This window comes from Hypanus sabinus, chromosome 32 (genome assembly GCF_030144855.1).
Source record: "Hypanus sabinus isolate sHypSab1 chromosome 32, sHypSab1.hap1, whole genome shotgun sequence".
In the NCBI taxonomy this organism is placed as follows: domain Eukaryota; kingdom Metazoa; phylum Chordata; class Chondrichthyes; order Myliobatiformes; family Dasyatidae; genus Hypanus; species Hypanus sabinus.
The window spans coordinates 1,850,821-1,873,530 of NC_082737.1; the positions used below are offsets into that span (position 1 = coordinate 1,850,821).

At 48.6% G+C, this 22,710-nt stretch overlaps 1 protein-coding gene across 14 annotated transcripts in view; it reads left to right on the forward strand.

Annotated features, from left to right (window-relative positions):
• The window catches only part of LOC132384399 (mucin-5AC-like), a 192,931-nt gene that overhangs the window by 44,476 nt on the left and 125,745 nt on the right, over positions 1 to 22,710 (forward strand). For 13 of the 14 annotated variants that reach the window (XR_009508871.1, XR_009508870.1, XR_009508869.1 and 10 more), the window contains 3 exons: positions 15,516 to 15,638; positions 16,716 to 16,863; positions 17,183 to 17,259. Coding sequence is in view for 11 of the 14 variants with exons in the window: in XM_059955516.1 (XP_059811499.1) it covers positions 15,516 to 15,638; positions 16,716 to 16,863; positions 17,183 to 17,259 (348 nt within the window). In the remaining 3 variants the exon portion in view is untranslated. The remainder of the gene's footprint in view (positions 1 to 15,515; positions 15,639 to 16,715; positions 16,864 to 17,182; positions 17,260 to 22,710) is intronic. The other variant, XM_059955510.1, reaches the window with a different exon arrangement.

Below are 22,710 nucleotides of genomic sequence, written 5' to 3' on the forward strand. Positions count from 1 at the left end.
AGAGTGAGGGGAGGGGGGGGAGTGACATACCAAGCGCAGAGGGAGACCGTGGGGAGATGGAGATAAGGAAGAGCCAAGGGTAGAGTGAGACAGGGAGAGGCCGAGCGGATACAGAGAGAAGCCAAGGGGAGGGGGAGATGGAGAGAGCGTGTGGTGAAGGACAGAGAAAGGCCGAGGGGAATGGGAGAGTGAGAGGCCGAGGGGAGATGGAGACAGGGAGAGGATGTGAGGAGGGGGAGAGTGGGAGAGGCTGAGGGAATGAGAGGTAGGGTTGAGGCTGAGGGGATGGGAGTTGAGGGGAGGCCGGGATTAGGGTAAGACAGAGAGGCCAAGGGGAATGGGAGTGGGAGAGGCTGATGGGAGATGGAGACAAGGAGAGGATATGAGGAGGGAGAGGCTGAGAGCAGAGGCAGACGGAGACGCCAAAAGGGAGGGGATGAGGAGATGGGGAGTCAGGAGGAGGCCGATGGGAGACAGAGACACGGTGAAGCTGAGGGAAGGGGGAGAGTGAGAGTCCGAGGGGAGGGGTAGGGGGAGGGGGAGACAGGGAGGGGATGTGGGGAAGGGGATTGAGGGTATTGCTGATGGTGTGGGTGACGGAGAGGGTGAGTGGAGTGGGTGACAGATGGAGTTAAGGAGACAAGAAGAGGCCGAGGGGTGAGGGAGACAGTGAGTGGGAGAGTGAGGGGCCGAGGTGAATCGGAGGTAGGGAAAAGACCGTGGGGAGGGCGAGGTAGCGGAGAGGCTGTTGGGAGTGGGAGTCAAGGAGATGCTGGGGGGTCGTGGGGGAGAGATGGGGAGAGGTCATGTGGAGGGGAGACATGGAGAGGCCGAGGGGAGAGAAAGCTAGTGAAAGGCCAAGGGCAGCAGGAGTTAGGGAGATGCCGAGGGTAACGGTAGTTAGGGAGATGCCGAGGGTAACGGTAGTTAGGGAGAGGCCGAGGGTAACGGTAGTTAGGGAGATGCCGAGGGTAACGGTAGTTAGGGAGATGCCGAGAGTAACGGTAGTTAGGGAGATGCCGAGGGTAACGGTAGTTAGGGAGAGGCCGAGGGTAACGGTAGTTAGGGAGATGCCGAGGGTAACGGTAGTTAGGGAGATGCCGAGAGTAACGGTAGTTAGGGAGATGCCGAGGGTAACGGTAGTTAGGGAGATGCCGAGGGTAACGGTAGTTAGGGAGATGCCGAGGGTAACGGTAGTTAGGGAGATGCCGAGAGTAACGGTAGTTAGGAAGATGCCGAATGGCGAGTGAGTTAGGGAGTGACCGAGGGAACGGGGAGTCAGGGAGAGTCTGAGAGGAGCGGGGTTAGGGAGAGGCCGAGGGTAACGGTAGTTAGGGAGATGCCGAGGGTAACGGTAGTTAGGGAGATGCCGAGGGTAACGGTAGTTAGGGAGATGCCGAGGGTAACGGTAGTCAGGGAGATGCCGAGGGTAACGGTAGTCAGGGAGAGGCCGAGGGTAACGGTAGTCAGGGAGATGCCGAGGGTAACGGTAGTTAGGGAGATGCCGAGGGTAACGGTAGTTAGGGAGAGGCCGAGGGTAACGGTAGTTAGGGAGATGCCGAGGGTAACGGTAGTTAGGGAGATGCCGAGGGTAACGGTAGTCAGGGAGATGCCGAGGGTAACGGTAGTCAGGGAGAGGCCGAGGGTAACGGTAGTCAGGGAGAGGCCGAGGGTAACGGTAGTCAGGGAGATGCCGAGGGTAACGGTAGTTAGGGAGATGCCGAGGGTAACGGTAGTTAGGGAGATGCCGAGGGTAACGGTAGTTAGGGAGTTGCCGAGGGTAACGGTAGTTAGGGAGATGCCGAGGGTAACGGTAGTTAGGGAGATGCCGAGGGTAACGGTAGTTAGGGAGATGCCGAGGGTAACGGTAGTTAGGGAGATGCCGAGGGTAACGGTAGTTAGGGAGAGGCCGAGGGTAACGGTAGTTAGGGAGATGCCGAGGGTAACGGTAGTTAGGGAGAGGCCGAGGGTAACGGTAGTTAGGGAGATGCCGAGGGTAAAGGTAGTTAGGGAGATGCCGAGGGTAACGGTAGTTAGGGAGAGGCCGAGGGTAACGGTAGTTAGGGAGATGCCGAGGGTAAAGGTAGTCAGGGAGAGGCCGAGGGTAACGGTAGTTAGGGAGAGGCCGAGGGTAACGGTAGTTAGGGAGTTGCCGAGGGTAACGGTAGTTAGGGAGATGCCGAGGGTAACGGTAGTTAGGGAGATGCCGAGGGTAACGGTAGTTAGGGAGATGCCGAGGGTAACGGTAGTTAGGGAGAGGCCGAGGGTAACGGTAGTTAGGGAGATGCCGAGGGTAACGGTAGTTAGGGAGATGCCGAGGGTAACGGTAGTTAGGGAGATGCCGAGGGTAACGGTAGTTAGGGAGATGCCGAGGGTAACGGTAGTCAGGGAGAGGCCGAGGGTAACGGTAGTTAGGGAGATGCCGAGGGTAACGGTAGTTAGGGAGATGCCGAGGGTAACGGTAGTTAGGGAGAGGCCGAGGGTAACGGTAGTTAGGGAGATGCCGAGGGTAACGGTAGTTAGGGAGATGCCGAGGGTAACGGTAGTTAGGGAGATGCCGAGGGTAACGGTAGTTAGGGAGATGCCGAGGGTAACGGTAGTCAGGGAGAGGCCGAGGGTAACGGTAGTTAGGGAGATGCCGAGGGTAACGGTAGTCAGGGAGATGCCGAGGGTAACGGTAGTCAGGTAGATGCCGAGGGTAACGGTAGTCAGGGAGATGCCGAGGGTAACGGTAGTCAGGGAGATGCCGAGGGTAACGGTAGTCAGGGAGATGCCGAGGGTAACGGTAGTCAGGGAGATGCCGAGGGTAACGGTAGTCAGGGAGATGCCGAGGGTAACGGTAGTCAGGGAGATGCCGAGGGTAACGGTAGTCAGGGAGATGCCGAGGGTAACGGTAGTTAGGGAGATGCCGAGGGTAACGGTAGTTAGGGAGATGCCGAGGGTAACGGTAGTTAGGCAGATGCCGAATGGCGAGTGAGTTAGGGAGTGGCCGAGGGAACGGGGAGTCAGGGAGAGTCTGAGAGGAGCGGGGTTAGGGAGAGGCCGAGGGTAACGGTAGTTAGGGAGATGCCGAGGGTAACGGTAGTCAGGGAGATGCCGAGGGTAACGGTAGTTAGGGAGATGCCGAGGGTAACGGTAGTCAGGGAGAGGCCGAGGGTAACGGTAGTTAGGGAGATGCCGAGGGTAACGGTAGTTAGGGAGATGCCGAGGGTAACGGTAGTTAGGGAGAGGCCGAGGGTAACGGTAGTTAGGGAGATGCCGAGGGTAACGGTAGTTAGGGAGATGCCGAGGGTAACGGTAGTTAGGGAGATGCCGAGGGTAACGGTAGTTAGGGAGATGCCGAGGGTAACGGTAGTCAGGGAGAGGCCGAGGGTAACGGTAGTCAGGGAGAGGCCGAGGGTAACGGTAGTCAGGGAGATGCCGAGGGTAACGGTAGTTAGGGAGATGCCGAGGGTAACGGTAGTTAGGGAGATGCCGAGGGTAACGGTAGTTAGGGAGATGCCGAGGGTAACGGTAGTTAGGGAGTTGCCGAGGGTAACGGTAGTTAGGGAGATGCCGAGGGTAACGGTAGTTAGGGAGATGCCGAGGGTAACGGTAGTTAGGGAAATGCCGAGGGTAACGGTAGTTAGGGAGATGCCGAGGGTAACGGTAGTTAGGGAGAGGCCGAGGGTAACGGTAGTTAGGGAGATGCCGAGGGTAACGGTAGTTAGGGAGATGCCGAGGGTAACGGTAGTTAGGGAGAGGCCGAGGGTAACGGTAGTTAGGGAGATGCCGAGGGTAAAGGTAGTTAGGGAGATGCCGAGGGTAACGGTAGTTAGGGAGATGCCGAATGGCGAGTGAGTTAGGGAGATACCGAGAGTAACGGTAGTTAGGGAGAGGCCGAGGGTAACGGTAGTTAGGGAGATGCCGAGGGTAACGGTAGTTAGGGAAATGCCGAGGGTAACGGTAGTTAGGGAGATGCCGAGGGTAACGGTAGTTAGGGAGAGGCCGAGGGTAACGGTAGTTAGGGAGATGCCGAGGGTAACGGTAGTTAGGGAGATGCCGAGGGTAACGGTAGTTAGGGAGAGGCCGAGGGTAACGGTAGTTAGGGAGATGCCGAGGGTAACGGTAGTTAGGGAGATGCCGAGGGTAACGGTAGTTAGGGAGATGCCGAGGGTAAAGGTAGTTAGGGAGATGCCGAGGGTAAAGGTAGTTAGGGAGATGCCGAGGGTAACGGTAGTCAGGGAGATGCCGAGGGTAACGGTAGTCAGGGAGATGCCGAGGGTAACGGTAGTTAGGGAGATGCCGAGGGTAACGGTAGTTACGGAGATGCCGAGGGTAACGGTAGTTAGGGAGATGCCGAGGGTAACGGTAGTTAGGGAGAGGCCGAGGGTAACGGTAGTTAGGGAGATGCCGAGGGTAACGGTAGTTAGGGAGATGCCGAGGGTAACGGTAGTTAGGGAGATGCCGAGGGTAACGGTAGTTAGGGAGAGGCCGAGGGTAACGGTAGTTAGGGAGATGCCGAGGGTAACGGTAGTTAGGGAGAGGCCGAGGGTAACGGTAGTTAGGGAGTTGCCGAGGGTAACGGTAGTTAGGGAGATGCCGAGGGTAACGGTAGTTAGGGAGATGCCGAGGGTAACGGTAGTTAGGGAGAGGCCGAGGGTAACGGTAGTTAGGGAGATGCCGAGGGTAACGGTAGTTAGGGAGAGGCCGAGGGTAACGGTAGTTAGGGAGATGCCGAGGGTAACGGTAGTTAGGGAGATGCCGAGGGTAACGGTAGTTAGGGAGAGGCCGAGGGTAACGGTAGTTAGGGAGATGCCGAGGGTAACGGTAGTTAGGGAGATGCCGAGGGTAACGGTAGTTAGGGAGATGCCGAGGGTAACGGTAGTTAGGGAGAGGCCGAGGGTAACGGTAGTCAGGGAGATGCCGAGGGTAACGGTAGTCAGGGAGATGCCGAGGGTAACGGTAGTCAGGGAGATGCCGAGGGTAACGGTAGTCAGGGAGATGCCGAGGGTAACGGTAGTCAGGGAGATGCCGAGGGTAACGGTAGTCAGGGAGATGCCGAGGGTAACGGTAGTCAGGGAGATGCCGAGGGTAACGGTAGTCAGGGAGATGCCGAGGGTAACGGTAGTTAGGGAGATGCCGAGGGTAACGGTAGTCAGGGAGTTGCCGAGGGTAACGGTAGTCAGGGAGATGCCGAGGGTAACGGTAGTCAGGGAGATGCCGAGGGTAACGGTAGTTAGGGAGATGCCGAGGGTAACGGTAGTTAGGGAGATGCCGAGGGTAACGGTAGTTAGGGAGATGCCGAGGGTAACGGTAGTTAGGGAGAGGCCGAGGGTAACGGTAGTTAGGGAGACGCCGAGGGTAACGGTAGTTAGGGAGACGCCGAGGGTAACGGTAGTCAGGGAGACGCCGAGGGTAACGGTAGTCAGGGAGATGCCGAGGGTAACGGTAGTCAGGGAGATGCCGAGGGTAACGGTAGTTAGGGAGATGCCAAGGGTAACGGTAGTTAGGAAGATGCCGAATGGCGAGTGAGTTAGGGAGAGGCCGAGGGTAACGGTAGTTAGGGAGAGGCCGAGGGTAACGGTAGTTAGGGAGATGCCGAGGGTAACGGTAGTTAGGGAGATGCCGAGGGTAACGGTAGTTAGGGAGAGGCCGAGGGTAAAGGTAGTTAGGGAGATGCCGGGGGTAACGGTAGTTAGGGAGATGCCGGGGGTAACGGTAGTTAGGGAGAGGCCGAGGGTAACGGTAGTCAGGGAGAGGCCGAGGGTAACGGTAGTCAGGGAGATGCCGAGGGTAACGGTAGTCAGGGAGACGCCGAGGGTAACGGTAGTCAGGGAGACGCCGAGGGTAACGGTAGTCAGGGAGACGCCGAGGGTAACGGTAGTTAGGGAGACGCCGAGGGTAACGGTAGTTAGGGAGAGGCCGAGGGTAACGGTAGTTAGGGAGATGCCGAGGGTAACGGTAGTTAGGGAGATGCCGAGGGTAACGGTAGTTAGGGAGAGGCCGAGGGTAACGGTAGTTAGGGAGATGCCGAGGGTAACGGTAGTTAGGGAGATGCCGAGGGTAACGGTAGTTAGGGAGATGCCGAGGGTAACGGTAGTTAGGGAGATGCCGAGGGTAAAGGTAGTTAGGGAGATGCCGAGGGTAACGGTAGTTAGGGAGATGCCGAGGGTAACGGTAGTTAGGGAGATGCCGAGGGTAACGGTAGTTAGGGAGATGCCGAGGGTAACGGTAGTTAGGGAGATGCCGAATGGCGAGTGAGTTAGGGAGATACCGAGAGTAACGGTAGTTAGGGAGATGCCGAGGGTAACGGTAGTTAGGGAGATGCCGAGGGTAACGGTAGTTAGGGAGATGCCGAGGGTAACGGTAGTTAGGGAGATGCCGAGGGTAACGGGAGTTAGGGAGATGCCGAGGGTAACGGTAGTTAGGGAGATGCCGAGGGTAACGGTAGTTAGGGAGATGCCGAGGTTAACGGTAGTTAGGGAGAGGCCGAGGGTAACGGTAGTTAGGGAGATGCCGAGGGTAACGGTAGTTAGGGAGATGCCGAGGGTAACGGTAGTTAGGGAGAGGCCGAGGGTAACGGTAGTTAGGGAGTTGCCGAGGGTAACGGTAGTTAGGGAGATGCCGAGGGTAACGGTAGTTAGGGAGAGGCCGAGGGTAACGGTAGTTAGGGAGATGCCGAGGGTAACGGTAGTTAGGGAGATGCCGAGGGTAACGGTAGTTAGGGAGATGCCGAGGGTAACGGTAGTTACGGAGATGCCGAGGGTAACGGTAGTTAGGGAGATGCCGAGGGTAACGGTAGTTAGGGAGATGCCGAGGGTAACGGTAGTTAGGGAGATGCCGAGGGTAACGGTAGTTAGGGAGATGCCGAATGGCGAGTGAGTTAGGGAGATACCGAGAGTAACGGTAGTTAGGGAGAGGACGAGGGTAACGGTAGTTAGGGAGAGGACGAGGGTAACGGTAGTTAGGGAGATGCCGAGGGTAACGGTAGTTAGGGAGATGCCGAGGGTAACGGTAGTTAGGGAGATGCCGAGGGTAACGGTAGTTAGGGAGATGCCGAGGTTAACGGTAGTTAGGGAGAGGCCGAGGGTAACGGTAGTTAGGGAGAGGCCGAGGGTAACGGTAGTTAGGGAGATGCCGAGGTTAACGGTAGTTAGGGAGATGCCGAGGGTAACGGTAGTTAGGGAGATGCCGAGGGTAACGGTAGTTAGGGAGAGGCCGAGGGTAACGGTAGTTAGGGAGTTGCCGAGGGTAACGTTAGTTAGGGAGATGCCGAGGGTAACGGTAGTTAGGGAGAGGCCGAGGGTAACGGTAGTTAGGGAGATGCCGAGGGTAACGGTAGTTAGGGAGATGCCGAGGGTAACGGTAGTTAGGGAGATGCCGAGGGTAACGGTAGTCAGGGAGATGCCGAGGGTATCGGTAGTCAGGGAGATGCCGAGGGTAACGGTAGTTAGGGAGATGCCGAGGGTAACGGTAGTTAGGGGGATGCCGAGGGTAACGGTAGTTAGGGGGATGCCGAGGGTAACGGTAGTTAGGGAGATGCCGAGGGTAACGGTAGTTAGGGAGTTGCCGAGGGTAACGGTAGTTAGGGAGTTGCCGAGGGTAACGGTAGTCAGGGAGATGCCGAGGGTAACGGTAGTTAGGGAGATGCCGAGGGTAACGGTAGTTAGGGAGAGGCCGAGGGTAACGGTAGTTAGGGAGAGGCCGAGGGTAACGGTAGTCAGGGAGATGCCGAGGGTAACGGTAGTTAGGGAGATGCCGAGGGTAACGGTAGTTAGGGAGATGCCGAGGGTAACGGTAGTTAGGGAGAGTCCGAGGGTAACGGTAGTTAGGGAGATGCCGAGGGTAACGGTAGTTAGGGAGAGGCCGAGGGTAACGGTAGTTTTGGAGATGCCGAGGGTAACGGTAGTTAGGGAGAGGCCGAGGGTAACGGTAGTTAGGGAGAGGCCGAGGGTAACGGTAGTTAGGGAGATGCCGAGGGTAACGGTAGTTAGGGAGATGCCGAGGGTAACGGTAGTTAGGGAGATGCCGAGGGTAACGGTAGTTAGGGAGACGCCGAGGGTAACGGTAGTTAGGGAGATGCCGAGGGTAACGGTAGTCAGGGAGAGGCCGAGGGTAACGGTAGTTAGGGAGAGGCCGAGGGTAACGGTAGTTAGGGAGATGCCGAGGGTAACGGTAGTTAGGGAGATGCCGAGGGTAACGGTAGTTAGGGAGATGCCGAGGGTAACGGTAGTTAGGGAGATGCCGAGGGTAACGGTAGTTAGGGAGAGGCCGAGGGTAACGGTAGTTAGGGAGATGCCGAGGGTAACGGTAGTTAGGGAGATGCCGAGAGTAACGGTAGTTAGGGAGATGCCGAGGGTAACGGTAGTTAGGGAGATGCCGAGGGTAACGGTAGTCAGGGAGATGCCGAGGGTAACGGTAGTCAGGGAGAGGCCGAGGGTAACGGTAGTCAGGGAGATGCCGAGGGTAACGGTAGTCAGGGAGATGCCGAGGGTAACGGTAGTTAGGGAGATGCCGAGGGTAACGGTAGTTAGGGAGATGCCGAGGGTAACGGTAGTTAGGGAGATGCCGAGGGTAACGGTAGTCAGGGAGATGCCGAGGGTAACGGTAGTTAGGGAGATGCCGAGGGTAACGGTAGTCAGGGAGATGCCGAGGGTAACGGTAGTCAGGGAGATGCCGAGGGTAACGGTAGTCAGGGAGATGCCGAGGGTAACGGTAGTTAGGGAGATGCCGAGGGTAACGGTAGTTAGGGAGAGGCCGAGGGTAACGGTAGTTAGGGAGATGCCGAGGGTAACGGTAGTTAGGGAGATGCCGAGGGTAACGGTAGTTAGGGAGATGCCGAGGGTAACGGTAGTCAGGGAGAGGCCGAGGGTAACGGTAGTCAGGGAGAGGCCGAGGGTAACGGTAGTCAGGGAGATGCCGAGGGTAACGGTAGTCAGGGAGATGCCGAGGGTAACGGTAGTCAGGGAGATGCCGAGGGTAACGGTAGTCAGGGAGATGCCGAGGGTAACGGTAGTCAGGGAGATGCCGAGGGTAACGGTAGTCAGGGAGAGGCCGAGGGTAACGGTAGTCAGGGAGAGGCCGAGGGTAACGGTAGTCAGGGAGAGGCCGAGGGTAACGGTAGTTAGGGAGAGGCCGAGGGTAACGGTAGTTAGGGAGATGCCGAGGGTAACGGTAGTTAGGGAGATGCCGAGGGTAACGGTAGTTAGGGAGATGCCGAGGGTAACGGTAGTTAGGGAGATGCCGAGGGTAACGGTAGTCAGGGAGATGCCGAGGGTAACGGTAGTCAGGGAGATGCCGAGGGTAACGGTAGTCAGGGAGATGCCGAGGGTAACGGTAGTCAGGGAGATGCCGAGGGTAACGGTAGTCAGGGAGATGCCGAGGGTAACGGTAGTCAGGGAGAGGCCGAGGGTAACTGTAGTCAGGGAGATGCCGAGGGTAACGGTAGTTAGGGAGATGCCGAGGGTAACGGTAGTTAGGGAGATGCCGAATGGCGAGTGAGTTAGGGAGAGGCCGAGGGAACGGGGAGTCAGGGAGAGTCTGAGAGGAGCGGGGTTAGGGAGAGGCCGAGGGAACGGGGAGTCAGGGAGAGTCTGAGATGGGCGGGGTTAGGGAGAGGCCGAGGGGAGGGGGAGTTAGGCGGTGACTGTGTGGGGAGAGTAGAGGAAGACTGAGTTTTGAGAGATGTTGGGGGAGAGTGAAGGGAGTGAGAGACCGAGGGGAGAGGAAGTTAGGGAGAGATTGAGTGTAGGGGGGAATCTGAGATTCGAAACATGAAATAACAAGGTAATGAGTTCTTAAAGTGAGATCATTGGTTGTGGGAACATCTCAAGCGATTGGTGTTTGGGTGTTTCTGATTTGTTTTCTATCTGGTTCAGCACAACATTGTGGGCCGAAGAACACTAGAACAGAGAATCAGAATCAGGTTTATTATCACTGACAAATGTCATGAATTTTGTTGTTTTGCAGCAGCAGTACAGTGCAATACACAAGTTACAATAACAAATATATAGAAAATAAATATGTAGTGTAGAAAGAAAGGAAAAATAGTGAGGTCGTGTTCATGGGTTCACTGTCCGTTCAGAAATCTGATGGCGGAGGGGAAGAAACTGTTCCTGAAACGTTGAGTGTGTGTCTTCAGGCTCCTGTCGCTCCTCTCTGATGGTGGTAATAGGAAGAGGGCATGTCCTGGGTGGTGGGGGTCCTGACTGATGGACAATGTCACTGTTAATTTCTATTGCACATTTGTTGCTTGTCAGTCTTTGTTTGTGTGTAGTTTTTCATTGATTCTATTGTATTTCTTTGTTCCACTGTGAATGCCGGGAAGAAACTGAATTTCAGGGTGTGATATAGTAATATGTAGCAACACACACACACAATGCTGGGGAAACTCAGCAAGTCAGGCAGCATCTATGGAAATGAATAGTTAGTTGATAATTTGGGCCAAGACCCCTCTTTAGGACTGAGAGGGCAGGGGGAAGATGCCAGAACAAAGGTTGGGGGGGGGGTGGGCAGAGTGGTTAGTTGGAAGGTGACAGGTGAAGCCAAGTGGGTGGGAAGGTCAAGGGCCAGAGAAGAAAGAAACTGATAGGAGAGGAGAGTGAATGCCAGGCAGGATGTTGCAATGCTCCTCTTGCAGGATGTGGGAAGTCAGGGAGACCCCCTGACAACACCTGCAAGAAATGCATCCAGCTGCAGTTCCTAACAAACCACATTATGGAACTGGAGCAGGAGCTGGATGACCTCAGGATCATTCATGAGAATGAGAAGTTTATAGATAGTAGTTTTGGGGAAGTAGTTATGCCAAAGAAGCAGCGCACAGGTAACTGTGTTACCGTGAGGCAAGGGAAGGGGAAAGGGCAGGCAGAGCAGGGCTCCACTGTGGCCATTCCCCTCAACAAGAAGTATACCGATTTGGATACTGTTGGGGGGTGGGGGTGGGATGACTTACCTGGGACAAGTGGCGGCAACCAGATCTCTGTCACTGAGTCTAGTTCTGCAGTGAAGAAGGGAGGGTGGAAGAAGAGGAGAGCGGTAGTGATAGGGGACTCGTTAGTTAGAGGTACAGACAGGAGTTTCCGTGGTCGTGACAGAGATTCCTGGATGGTTTGTTGCCTCCGGGGTGCCGGGGTCAGGAAACAGGGAGCAAATAAGTTACTTGAGGAGTATAAAAAGTGCAAAAAAAAAACTTAGGAAAGAAATCAGGAGGGCTAAAAGAAGACATGAAGTAGCTTTGGCAGTCATGGTGAGGGATAATCTGAAGAGCTTCTACAGGTATATTAAGAGCAAAAGGATAGTAAGGGATAAAATTGGTCCTCTTGAAGATCAGAGTGGTCGGCTATGTATGAACCAATACAAATGGGAGAGATATTAAATGGTTTTTTCGCGTCTGTATTTACTAAGGAAACTGGCATGGAGTCAATGGAAATGAGGTAATCAAAATATTGAGGTCATGAAACCTGTACAGATCGAAGAAGAGGTGCTTATTATCTTGAGGCAAATCAGAGTAGAGAAATCCTCAGGACCTGACAGGGTATTCCCTCGGACCTTGAAGGAGACTAGTGTTGAAATTGCAGGGGCCATGGCGGATATATTTAAAGTGTCGGTATCTACAGGTGAGGTGCCGGAGGATTGGAGGATAGCTCATGTTGTTCCGTTTTTTAAAAAAGGCTTGAAATATAATCTGGGAAATTATAGGCCGGTAAGTTTGACGTTGGTAGCAGGTGAAGTATCGGAAGAAGTAGTAAGAGATAGGATTTACAAGTATTTAGATAGATGGACTTATTAGGGAGAGTCAACATGGCTTTGTGCGTGGTAGGTCATGTTTAACAAATCTATTAGAGTTTTTCGAGGAGGTTACCAGGAAAGTGGATGAAGGGAAGACAATGGATGTTGTCTACATGGACTTCAGTAAGGCCTTTGACAACGTCCCACATGGGAGGTTAGTTAGGCAGATTGAGTCGCTAGGTATACCAGGTGAGGTAGTAATAGACAGTGGCTCAATGGGAGAAGCCAGAGAGTGGTAGTGGAGGATTGCTTCTCTGAGTGGAGGCCTGTGACTAGTGGTGTGCCATAGGGATCAGTGCTGGGTCCATTATTATTTGTCATCTATATCAATGATCTGGATGATAATGTGGTAAATTGGATCAGCAAATTTGCTAATGATACAAAAATTGGAGGTGTAGTGGACAGTGAGGAAGGTTTTCAAAGCTTGCAGAGGGATCTGGACCAGTTGGGAAAATGGGCTGAAAAATGGCAGATGGAGTTTAGTGTAGACAAGTGTGAGGTATTGCACTTTGGAAGAAAAAAACAAGGTAGAACATACAAGGTAAATAGTAGGCCACTGAGGAGTGCAGTAGAACAGAGGGATCTGGGAGTACAGATACAAAATTCCCTAAAAGTGGCGTCACAGGTAGATAGAGTCGTAAAGAGATCTTTTCGTACATTGGCCTTTATAAATCAAAGTATTGAGTATAAGAGTTGGAATGTTATGGTAAGTTTGTATAAGACATTGGTGAGGCTGAATTTGTAGTATTGTGTGCAGTTTTCGTCATCGAATTACAGGAAGGATATTAATAAGTTTGAAAGAGTGCAGAGAAGGTTTACAAGGATGTTGCCGGGACTTAAGAAACTGAGTTACAGAGAAAGGTTGAATAGGGTTAGGACTTTATACCCTGGAGTGCAGAAGAAATGAGGAGGGATTTGATAGACGTATATAAAATTATGATGGGTATAGATAGAGGGAATGCAAGCTGGCTTTTTCCACTGATGCTAGGGGAGAAAAAAAACCAGAGGACATGGGTAAGGGTGAAGGGGGAAAAGTTTAAAGGGAACATTGGGAGGGGGGGCTTCTTCACACAGATAGTGGTGGGAGTGTGAAATGAGCTGCCAGATGAAGTGGTAAATGCAGGCTCACTTTTAAAATTTAAGAAAATCTTGGACAGGTACAGGGATGAGAGGTGAATGGAGGGATATGGTCCAGGTGCAGGTCAGTGGGACTAGACAGAAAAAAAAATGGTTCTGCACAGCCAAGAAGGCTGAAAAGGCCTATTTCTGTGCTGTAATGTTCTATGGTTCTGTGATAGGAGAGGAGAATGAATACAATTGGAGAAATGAAAAAAGGAGGAGACCCAGGGGGAAGTTTAAAGCAGGTGAGAGGTACAAGATCAGAATGGGAATATAGGAAGGGAGTGGAGTAAGTTTTGTTCACCGGACAGTGAAATCGATATTCATGCCATCAGGTTGGAGGGTACCCAGATGGAATATGAGGAGTTGCTCCTCCACCCTGAGGGTGGCCTCATCTTGACCGAAGATCTGCCTCCACCATGTCGGTTCTCAGGATGTGGTTTCCATGTCAGGGTAACAGAGATGTCCTCCTGCTTTAAAGAATGGGGTTTCCCTCCCTCTAGTATTGATGTTTCCCTCACCAGTATCTCCTCCCTTTCCCATACATCTGCACTCACTCCATCTTCCTGAGTCCCTCATCCTCACCTACCACCACTTCAGCCTCCGCATCCAACACATGATCCTCCACAATTTCCTCAATCTCCAAAGGGACCCGACTGCTAAACATATCCTTTCCTCCCCCTGTCCACCACTGTCTGCAGGGATCGCTCTCTCCATGATTCCCTTGTCCATATGTCTCTCCCCACTAATCTCCCTCCAGGCACTTATCTTTGCACTTGCCCATTCACTTCCTGTGAGGGCCCCAAACACTCCTTCCAGGTGAGGCATCACTTCACTGAATCTGCTGGATCTGTCTATCGTTCCCAATGTGGCCTCCTCTACATTGTTGAGACTCATTGTAAACTGGGGGACTGCTTTTCAAGCACCTCCACACCATCCGCCATAAACGGGATTTCCCGATGGCCAAACATTTTAATTTCCATTCCCATTCCCTTTCCATCATCATTATCTTTTGCCTCCTCTTGTACCAAGATGAACCCCCCTCAAAGTTGTGGAGCAACACTTCATATTCCTTCTGGGTAGGCTCCAATTTGATGTTACAAATATCGATTTTTCCTTCCAGCAAATAAAATTTTCCTCTCCACCTTCCTCTATTCCCAACTGTGACCTTTTACTTCTTCACAGCTATTACTTAACATTGGATCCCCTCCTCCTTCCCTTTCCTATTGTCCACTCTGATTAGATTCTTTCTTCTCCTGCCCTTGACCTCTCCCACCCACTTGGCTTCATCTATCACATTCCAGTTAGCTTCTCTCCGCCCCCTCTCTCCACCCCCAGCTTTTAGCTTTGGCACCTCCTAACTTCCTTCTCTGTTCTGAAGAAGGGTTTCGGTGTGAATCATCAACTATTTACTCTTTTCCATAGATGCTGTCTGACCTGCTGAGTTCCATTTTTGTGTGTGTTGCTTTGGATTTCCAGCATCCGCAGATTTTCACATCTTTGTTACAGTAATATACAAGTATGACGAAAATTAATTTAATTTGAACTTTAATCTTTAATGCATCTGCTTTTGAAAATGTCCTCGTCGATGGTGAGGAGGATATAGCCCATGATGGATCTGGCTGACTTTACAAACTTCTGCAGCTTTTTCCGATCCTGTGCAGTGTCCCCTCCACACCAGACAGTGATGCAACCAGTCAGAATCCTCTCCATGGTATATCTGTAGAAATTTGCCAGAGTCTTTGGTAACAAGGCAAATCTGCTCAGACTCCTCATGAGATACAGCTGCTGGCGTTCCTTCTTCACGATTGCGTCATTGCACAGGGCCCAAAATAGATATTCAGAGATGTTGACAGCTTCCCTCCACTCAAACCCTCCCAACCCTTTCCACATTATTTACATCCAGTGACCCATTCAAGAAGCTGCCGAGCGAGTGTTATATAGTAGAGTGTTATATTCGTAGATGGTCAAGGTGGTGTCTGGGGAGTGCTGTACAATAGATGATCAAGATGGTGTCTGGGGAGTGTTGTACAATAGATGGTCAAGATGGTGTCTGGGGAGTGTTGTACAATAGATGGACAAGATGGTGTCTGGGGAGTGTTGTACAATAGATGGTCAAGATGGTGTCTGGGGAATGTTGTACAATAGATGGTCAAGATGGTGTCTGGGGGGTGTTGTACATAGGATGGTCAAGATGGTGTCTGGGGGAGTCTTGTACATAGGATGGTCAAAATGGCACCCAGCTGCGATCTCTGTCAAGATCATTCCTCAGGTTTAGTTGTTATAGTTCATAGGAATGGTTTTAGGGGCAGAGTGGAAGACATTGGTCAAGTTAAGGTTTAGGGACAGGGTTGTGAAGAATTAGAGATCAGACCTCCACTCCACATTTGAAAGCTAGCGATGTGGATGGTGAGAAAAGTCATCTTGAGGCCAGGACTTTTGAAGATGTCCTCAATGGTGGTGAGGCCAGTGACCATGTTGGAGCTAATTGAGTTTTCAACCCTTGTAAATACAAATGATTAGAATATTAGAATTACTGTGGTAAGGAGAAGTACAGACAGATTTAGCTTACCCTTCTTGCTGCCTCAGTAAAGACTGCACATTCTCTCATATCCCTCTCCCATCAGACAGCAGAATCAAAAGTCTGAAAGCAGATACCACCAGGCTCAAGGACGGCTTCTACCCCCACTGTCATCAGACTCTTGAACAGACATCTTGTACGATAAGAGGATCTGTCCTGGGACCAGTATGTAAGTGTCATTACAAAGAAGGCATGGCAGCTCCTCGACTTTCTGAGAGTTTGTGCAATTTCAGTATGCCACCTTAAAGTTTCACCAACTTCTATGCAAGTGTGGTGAACAGTAGTTCCTGGTATGGAAACGCCAATGCCCAAGATCAGAACAGTAGTGGATACAGCCCAGTCCATCACAGGTAAAGCTCTCCCCACCATTAAACACATCTACAAGCTGTATCCATCATCAAGGACCCCACCATCCAGTCCATGCTCTCTTCTCACTGCTGCCATCGAGAAGGAGGTACAGGAGCCTTAGGTCCTACTTTACCCTTCAAACCAACAGGCTCCTGAACCAGAGTGGAAAAATTAATTCTTAACTGAGTGTTTTTTAAATGCCCCTAATATATCTGACTCTACCACCACCTACCTTTCTGTGTTTATAAAAAAAACCTCTGAAATCCACCCTATACTTTACTCCATTCATCGTAAAATTATGGTCCATGGTATTAGCCACTTCCACCTTGAGGGAAAAGGTCTCTGGCTGTCTACTCGATCTATGCCTCTTACCATCTTATTGACCCCTATCAAGTCACCTCTCATCCTCCATCACTACAAAGGTAAAAGCCCGAGCTCACTTGGTCAATTATCGTAAGATATTAATCCAGGCAGCATCCTGGTAAATCTCCTTCACTCACTCTCTGCAACTTCTATCTCCCCCCTATAATGAAATGAAGGAGAATGGAGGGGTAGGAGGGGAAATACTAGGATAGAGGGATGAACAAAGATGAGTGGAAGGAGAGAGGACAGGAGGCAATAGGCAGCAGCTGTCATTGTGAGTGTCTCCACACATCAAGGACTGCAGCAGTTCAAGAAGTCAGCTCACCATCACCACCACCTTCTCAAGGGCAACTTTGGTGAGGCAGTTAAACACTAGCTCAGCCTCTGAAACTCACATCCCTTCGAGGAATAAAAATAATTACTGATGCCCAGAGGTTGCTGAGGGTGGAAGTGCAGATGGGAGTTGTGGTTGGCAGAGAAAGAGGTTGGGGAACGTGAGCTGTACATTAACACTGAACATCGTTCTGTCCCTCAGTCACAGACTCTGGACTCGGTGATCCGTGTGTAACCCACACTGTCCTGGATCAGCCCTGGAGGAGCACGGATTGTTCCAACACTGAGTGTACCGGTGGACAATGGATGGATGATGGAAATCTTGAACTGGGATGGTACAGATTTAACAGGTAAAGTGAGGAGATAATCTCTGAGAAACTGGACACAGAAGGGGAATGTAAACAGGGGAACAAGGGGTGTGTGAATGGGAATTGCAGGGAGACTGGGATCATCAGTGATTACACTGAGATGGGGAGTAAATACAGGGAGAGGGGAGATCCCACATTCTCGGGGTAGAGACAAGGGGGAGGTACAACAGAGAGGAAATTCCCAGGATTAGGGGTTATTGACCAGAGACAGGGTACGGACAGGGTGAGTGTAATTTCCCGTGTCTCTCTGAGTGAATAAACTCCCTCAGATCAGGGACTGACTCTCTGATTGTTGTTTCAGTTCCGGAGGATGGAAGATTCCCGAGACGATCGTTCAACTGTATCGCTGCTCAGGGGAGCTACCAGGCTGGTTACACGGTAGGGTCGGAGTTTACATCAGTTGGGCTCAGTTATTTTCAGAGAGGGTCAGACTGATGACCAGATCCCTTCAGATACAAACACAGAAGTCTCCCTGCGAGGACTTCCCACAGTTACCCAGACTGCATTCTGAACCTGTATCCTCGTGGAGTCCGGTGGAGGAGCTCCATCTTCCTGGAGATTCCCAGGAGTTGGGCTGTGGTTCCATGGATTCAGAGCTGGTGAATTCTCTGAATGTCGGTTAAATTTTTACAGTGGCTCAGTCAGGGCTTTGCATCTGAATCCAAGGTTGGTCATATCAGGGCTGTGACTTCACTAGCTGCCAGTCACATCAAGGGTGGGAGCACCAGATGTCAGCCACATCAGGAGCGGGAAGGCAACATCTGCCAGCCATGGCTGGATCTACATCTCTTTAGAGCAGCGGTGTCAAATTCATTTTTGGTCATGGGATAGACTGGGCAAAGTGCAACTTCACATGGGCCAAATCAGTTGAGCACGCATGCGAACTCCCACTATTTGTTTCTTTAAACAAATAGTAAATGTAGGCTACACAACTACACCTAATTTTTATTAGCCTGCTTCCAGCAATCAAACTCAGACAATGAACACAGTTAGCCTCTAATTTTCATTGAAGTGATCACATTTACAATAATAGAATAATCAGAAAATGAATGAATAACAATATTATGACACTCAATATTTTATAATGCATTTTGCTTACATGTCGCAGTGCGTCGAACAGTGTCACTGATTTTTCAGTTGCTGGTTCCAGACACCTGACACCTTTTGGCTTTAACCAGCCTGTCAACAGCAGGGACCAGTTTCTGGGCAGTTTGATTTTCATAATGTCACTTAGATGTCTGTGTGTCAGCTGCGAGCGTAGTTTGGATTTTTTAGTGTTCATTATGGAGAATGCCTGCTCACAGAGATATGTTGTCCTGAACATGTAAAGGATCTTTGAGGCAAAGTCTGTCATCCTGAGGTACATCGGTCCCAGGTATTGATAGAATGAGCCCAGACCCACAGTCTCAAATTTATATTTCAAAGCTGAGTTACACTGAATTTCAATTAGTTCCATTTGGAGTTTCTCCGTCACATCTGATGCTGCGTTGATGGCAAACAGCGAGTAAAATAGTGAGAATTCCTTCTCGAGCTGAGTGAAGACATGGAAAGGATTCTGAAACTCACTTTTCAGCTGTGACATTTTGTTCTTATATCTGTCCATGTAGTCATGATTTCCATGACTGACACGCACAGATTGCAAAGAGGGGAAATGAGCTGGGTTGCTTCAGGATAGTTGCATCTCCCAATGGCCTAATTTAACTTGAAAGGCATGAATGCAGTCGTAGTATTCCATAACAAGTTTGTTGTGGCCTTGCATGTTAACATTAAGCACATTTAAGTGCTCTGTTATATCCACCAAAAATATAAGGTCACGAAGCCAGACTGGATCATCCAACTCTGCCACTGGCTTCACTTTCTCGTTCATGAATAGTCCAATTTCGCCACGTAATTGAAAAAAATGTTTGAGCACAATCCCTCTGCTCAACCAGCGGACTTCAGTGTGGTAGGGTAGGCCGTGTCCAATATTACTTTCAGACAACAGAGTGTCAAATTGTCGATGGTTGAGTCCCTTGACTGTATTAAAATAACCGTTTTGATTACTACATGCATGACATTGTCCATTTTCAGGCTCCTGCTACATAACGTATCTTGGTGTATAATACAATGAAAATTCCAGAATTCCTGCTCTGGATTCTCTGTCTGAACTTTATCTCTGTGTTTCACAACAACACCTGCCTTTTTCCTGACCATGGACATTGCGGCATCTGTTGCAACGCTGACAGCGTGACTCCAGTCATCCCCCAATCTGTCCAAGGCCTCGATGAGGCTGGAGAAAACGTCGTTTGCTGTTGTGGTGATTGTCATGGGCACCATCTCCACAAACTCCTCAGTGATGGTCAAAGATGTATCAACAGTAGGAATAAATATTCCCAATTGAGCTACATCAGTCATCAGTCTCATCAATTGCAATAGAGAAGGCAATAAATGACTTCACTTTGTCTTTTAATTGACTGTTTAATTGATTGTGAAAGTCATTACAAAAAGGTCCCCATAATGTAAAAAAATCTTGTCTAGGTACAGAAATAAAACACCTCGTCTTCAAGTAAATTGATTCCTTACAATTTTAAAAGGAAGGTCAGAGTTAACAGATACCAAATGATTCAAAGGAAAAAGTTCATTCTTATGAAGATTAAGGTTATATCCTGAGAACTGATTAAATTCAGAAAGTAAAGGAAGTACTGAGGATAGAGAGGACTCCACGTTAGAGATGTAAAGCAAAAGGTCATCAACATAAAGCGAAATCTTATGAGAGATACCCCTCCCTAAAATAGTTGAGATGTCAACGGATTCACGAAATGCGATGGTTAAGGCTCTAAGGGCAAATCAAAAAGCAAAGGACTCAAAGAGCATCCTTTTCTTGTTCCACATTGGAGTCTAAATGGTTTAGAACACTGAGAGTTAGTGAGAACCTGTGCAGTGGGAGGTAAATAAAGTAATTTAATCCTTTGAATAAAATTGGACCCGAAGTAAAATTTTTCTAATATTTTAAATAAATAATTCCATTCAACCTGGTCAAAGGCTTTCTCAGCATCTAAAGAAATCATGTTAGTCCTGACGAAGGGTCTCGGCCTGAAACATCGACAGTACTTCTCCCTATAGATGCTGCCTGGCCTGCTGCGTTCCACCAGCATTTTGTGTGTGTTGCTTGAATTTCCAGCATCTGCAGATTTCCTCGTGCACTCATTCTGAAGTTTCTTCAGAGGGAGAATAAATAACATTCAGTAAATGACGAATGTTAAAATGAGAATAATGATTTTTGATAATTCCGGACCGGTCATCAGAAATAATAGAAGACAGAACGTTTTCCATCCTATGAGCGAAAAGTTTAGATAAAATTTTAGCGTCAGCATTAAGTAAAGAAATAGGACTGTAGGAAGAGCAATCAGATGGATCTTCATTCTTTTTGAGAATAAGCAAAATAGAGGGGTCATAAAAGGATTGTGGCAACCTGCCTCATTTAAAAGAGTCAGAAAGAACAAGTAAAAGACAAAAGGCTTATAAAACTCTCCCGAACATACGTCAGGACCGGGAACCTTCTCCGAACTCAGATAAAGGACAACCCAGGCAATTTCCTCAGAAGAGAAAGGTTGATCTAACCATTTTCGATTAACCTCAAAAAGTGAGGGAATGTTTAAGTGATCTCAAATTATTCATAGCAAAATTTGCTTTAGAGGAATCACAGTTATACAGTTTAGAGTAACATTCTCTAAAGGTATTGTTTATTTCTAATTGATCAGAAGTTATATCATCACTCGCTTTGGAGATTTTCTTAATTTGATGTTTACCTATTTAAGTTTTAAGTTGATCAGCCAAAAGTTTGCCCGTTTTATCACTATGAACATAAAATTGACTTCTTTCTTTTAAAAGTTGAGTTTCAACAGGGTGAGTTAAGAGCAGATCATATTTAGTCTTAACTTCAACATGTTTTTTATATAAGACGGGATCCAGATTGGAAGCATATTTTTGATCAAAATGTTTCAGCTGATTGCCTAAATCAGTTCTGTTCTTATTAGCTTTTTTTCTTAATACTTGCTTTGTAGGAAATAATTTGGCCTCTAATATAAGGATTATATTAGATATTTAATCCTGCAGGTTAAACTGCAGGTTTTTAACTCTCTGGTCTTCCCTTTTGTTCCTTGTACATCGGGTCGGGTACTGACCGCATCTCAGCAGCAAAGCGTCAAAGCTTTCAAGAAGGAGCTAGGTAGGTATCTTATGGATAGGGGAATCAAGGGATATGGAGACAAGGCAGGAACCGGGTATTGATAGTAGATGATCAACCATGATCTCAGAATGGAGGTGCAGGCTCAAAGGGCCGAATGGTCTACTTCTGCACCTGTTGTCTATTGTCAATAAGCCTTGAAAGCATCCCAAATAATGCTAGAAGTGCCATCTAGCATTTTCTCTTCAAAGAAAAAAGTAATCTGAGTCTCTAAAAAAAATTTTTACAAACCTTATCTGATAGTAAAATATGATTAAAATGCCAAAATCTGTTTGATTGAGAAACTCGCGGAAGATTTAAAGATAAAAAAGACGGGCATGGTCTGAAACAGCAATTTTTTTATATTCACAGGATTGAACAGAGGGAACAAATGTATATCGACAAAAAAATAATCTTTTTGATGACAAATGGTCTAAAACAGGATCAAGACGGCAATTAAAGTCACGTCCCAAGATTAAAGAGGACAAATTCAAATCTGGTAAAGAAAAAAAGGAAAAAAAATAGTTCAAAAAAGCTGTGATCATCTATATTCGGAGCATAGAGATTAGCAAAAACCATTAATTTGTTATCTAATTTCCCTGAGACTATAATGAATTGCCCATTAGGGTCAGACATTACATCCTGTTGAACAAAGGCAACTGAATTATCAAACAAAATCGAAGTACCTCTGGCCTTGGCTTGAAAGGAAGAATGAAAAGTTAGACCATTCCAACGCCCACAGTCAGATCTGCGAACATGTGTTTCTTGTAAAAAAATAATTGAGGCATTCAATTTCGTAATGTAGGTAAAAATCTTATTGCGTTTTACAGGGTGGTTTAAACCTATCACATTTAAACTGAGTAAATTAATATTGTGTACTATTTAAATATGTTTAAAACAGAGGTTAAACATATAAGCCACTGGAATGTACAAAAATTCAAACCTCAACATTCAAAATACTAAACAAGCATTAGATTAGGTGGGATAGATAGGAAAAAGAAAGAAAACAGCCCGCTCCTGCCCTTCCCCCCCTCCCTAAGAAAAAATCACCCAAGAGAGGACGAAAGCTAATCTACTGATGGATCCCACCCACAACATCCTACTGGTAGAGCTACAAGAGAAGAAAAGATTAGTAGAGAATGAATTCCAACCCAGACTAAATAACATTCAAAAGAATTTAAAAAAATCAAAACATAGCTTTTGCAAAGAATAATTTCAAAGAAGACTTAATTAAGTCTATTTCAAAATTTTCTAAATATATAAAAAATAAAAATACGAGAAGAAAGAGGATTATTTATGAAAATATATTCAACTAAAAAAAGAAGTATTCAAAGAAAGAAGTAATAAACAAACTGCAAAATTGCAACAAATTGATCAATCAAGCTGAGGGAACAAGGTTATATGAAGCAGAAATAAACAGTTAAACTTCTGGGGTTGATAAACTAAATAATATTCAAAAGAGCTGAAGAAGAGTTCAAAACATGTTGAAAAAAAATTAACAGCAAAGAAAATACAATAAGAACAGAAACTAATTATGAGAGTATACGAGAGTAGAAGAGAAAATTGTTCAAAACAAAGATGTATTAAGCAATTAGACTACAAAATTCCAACAATAAAGAATCAGT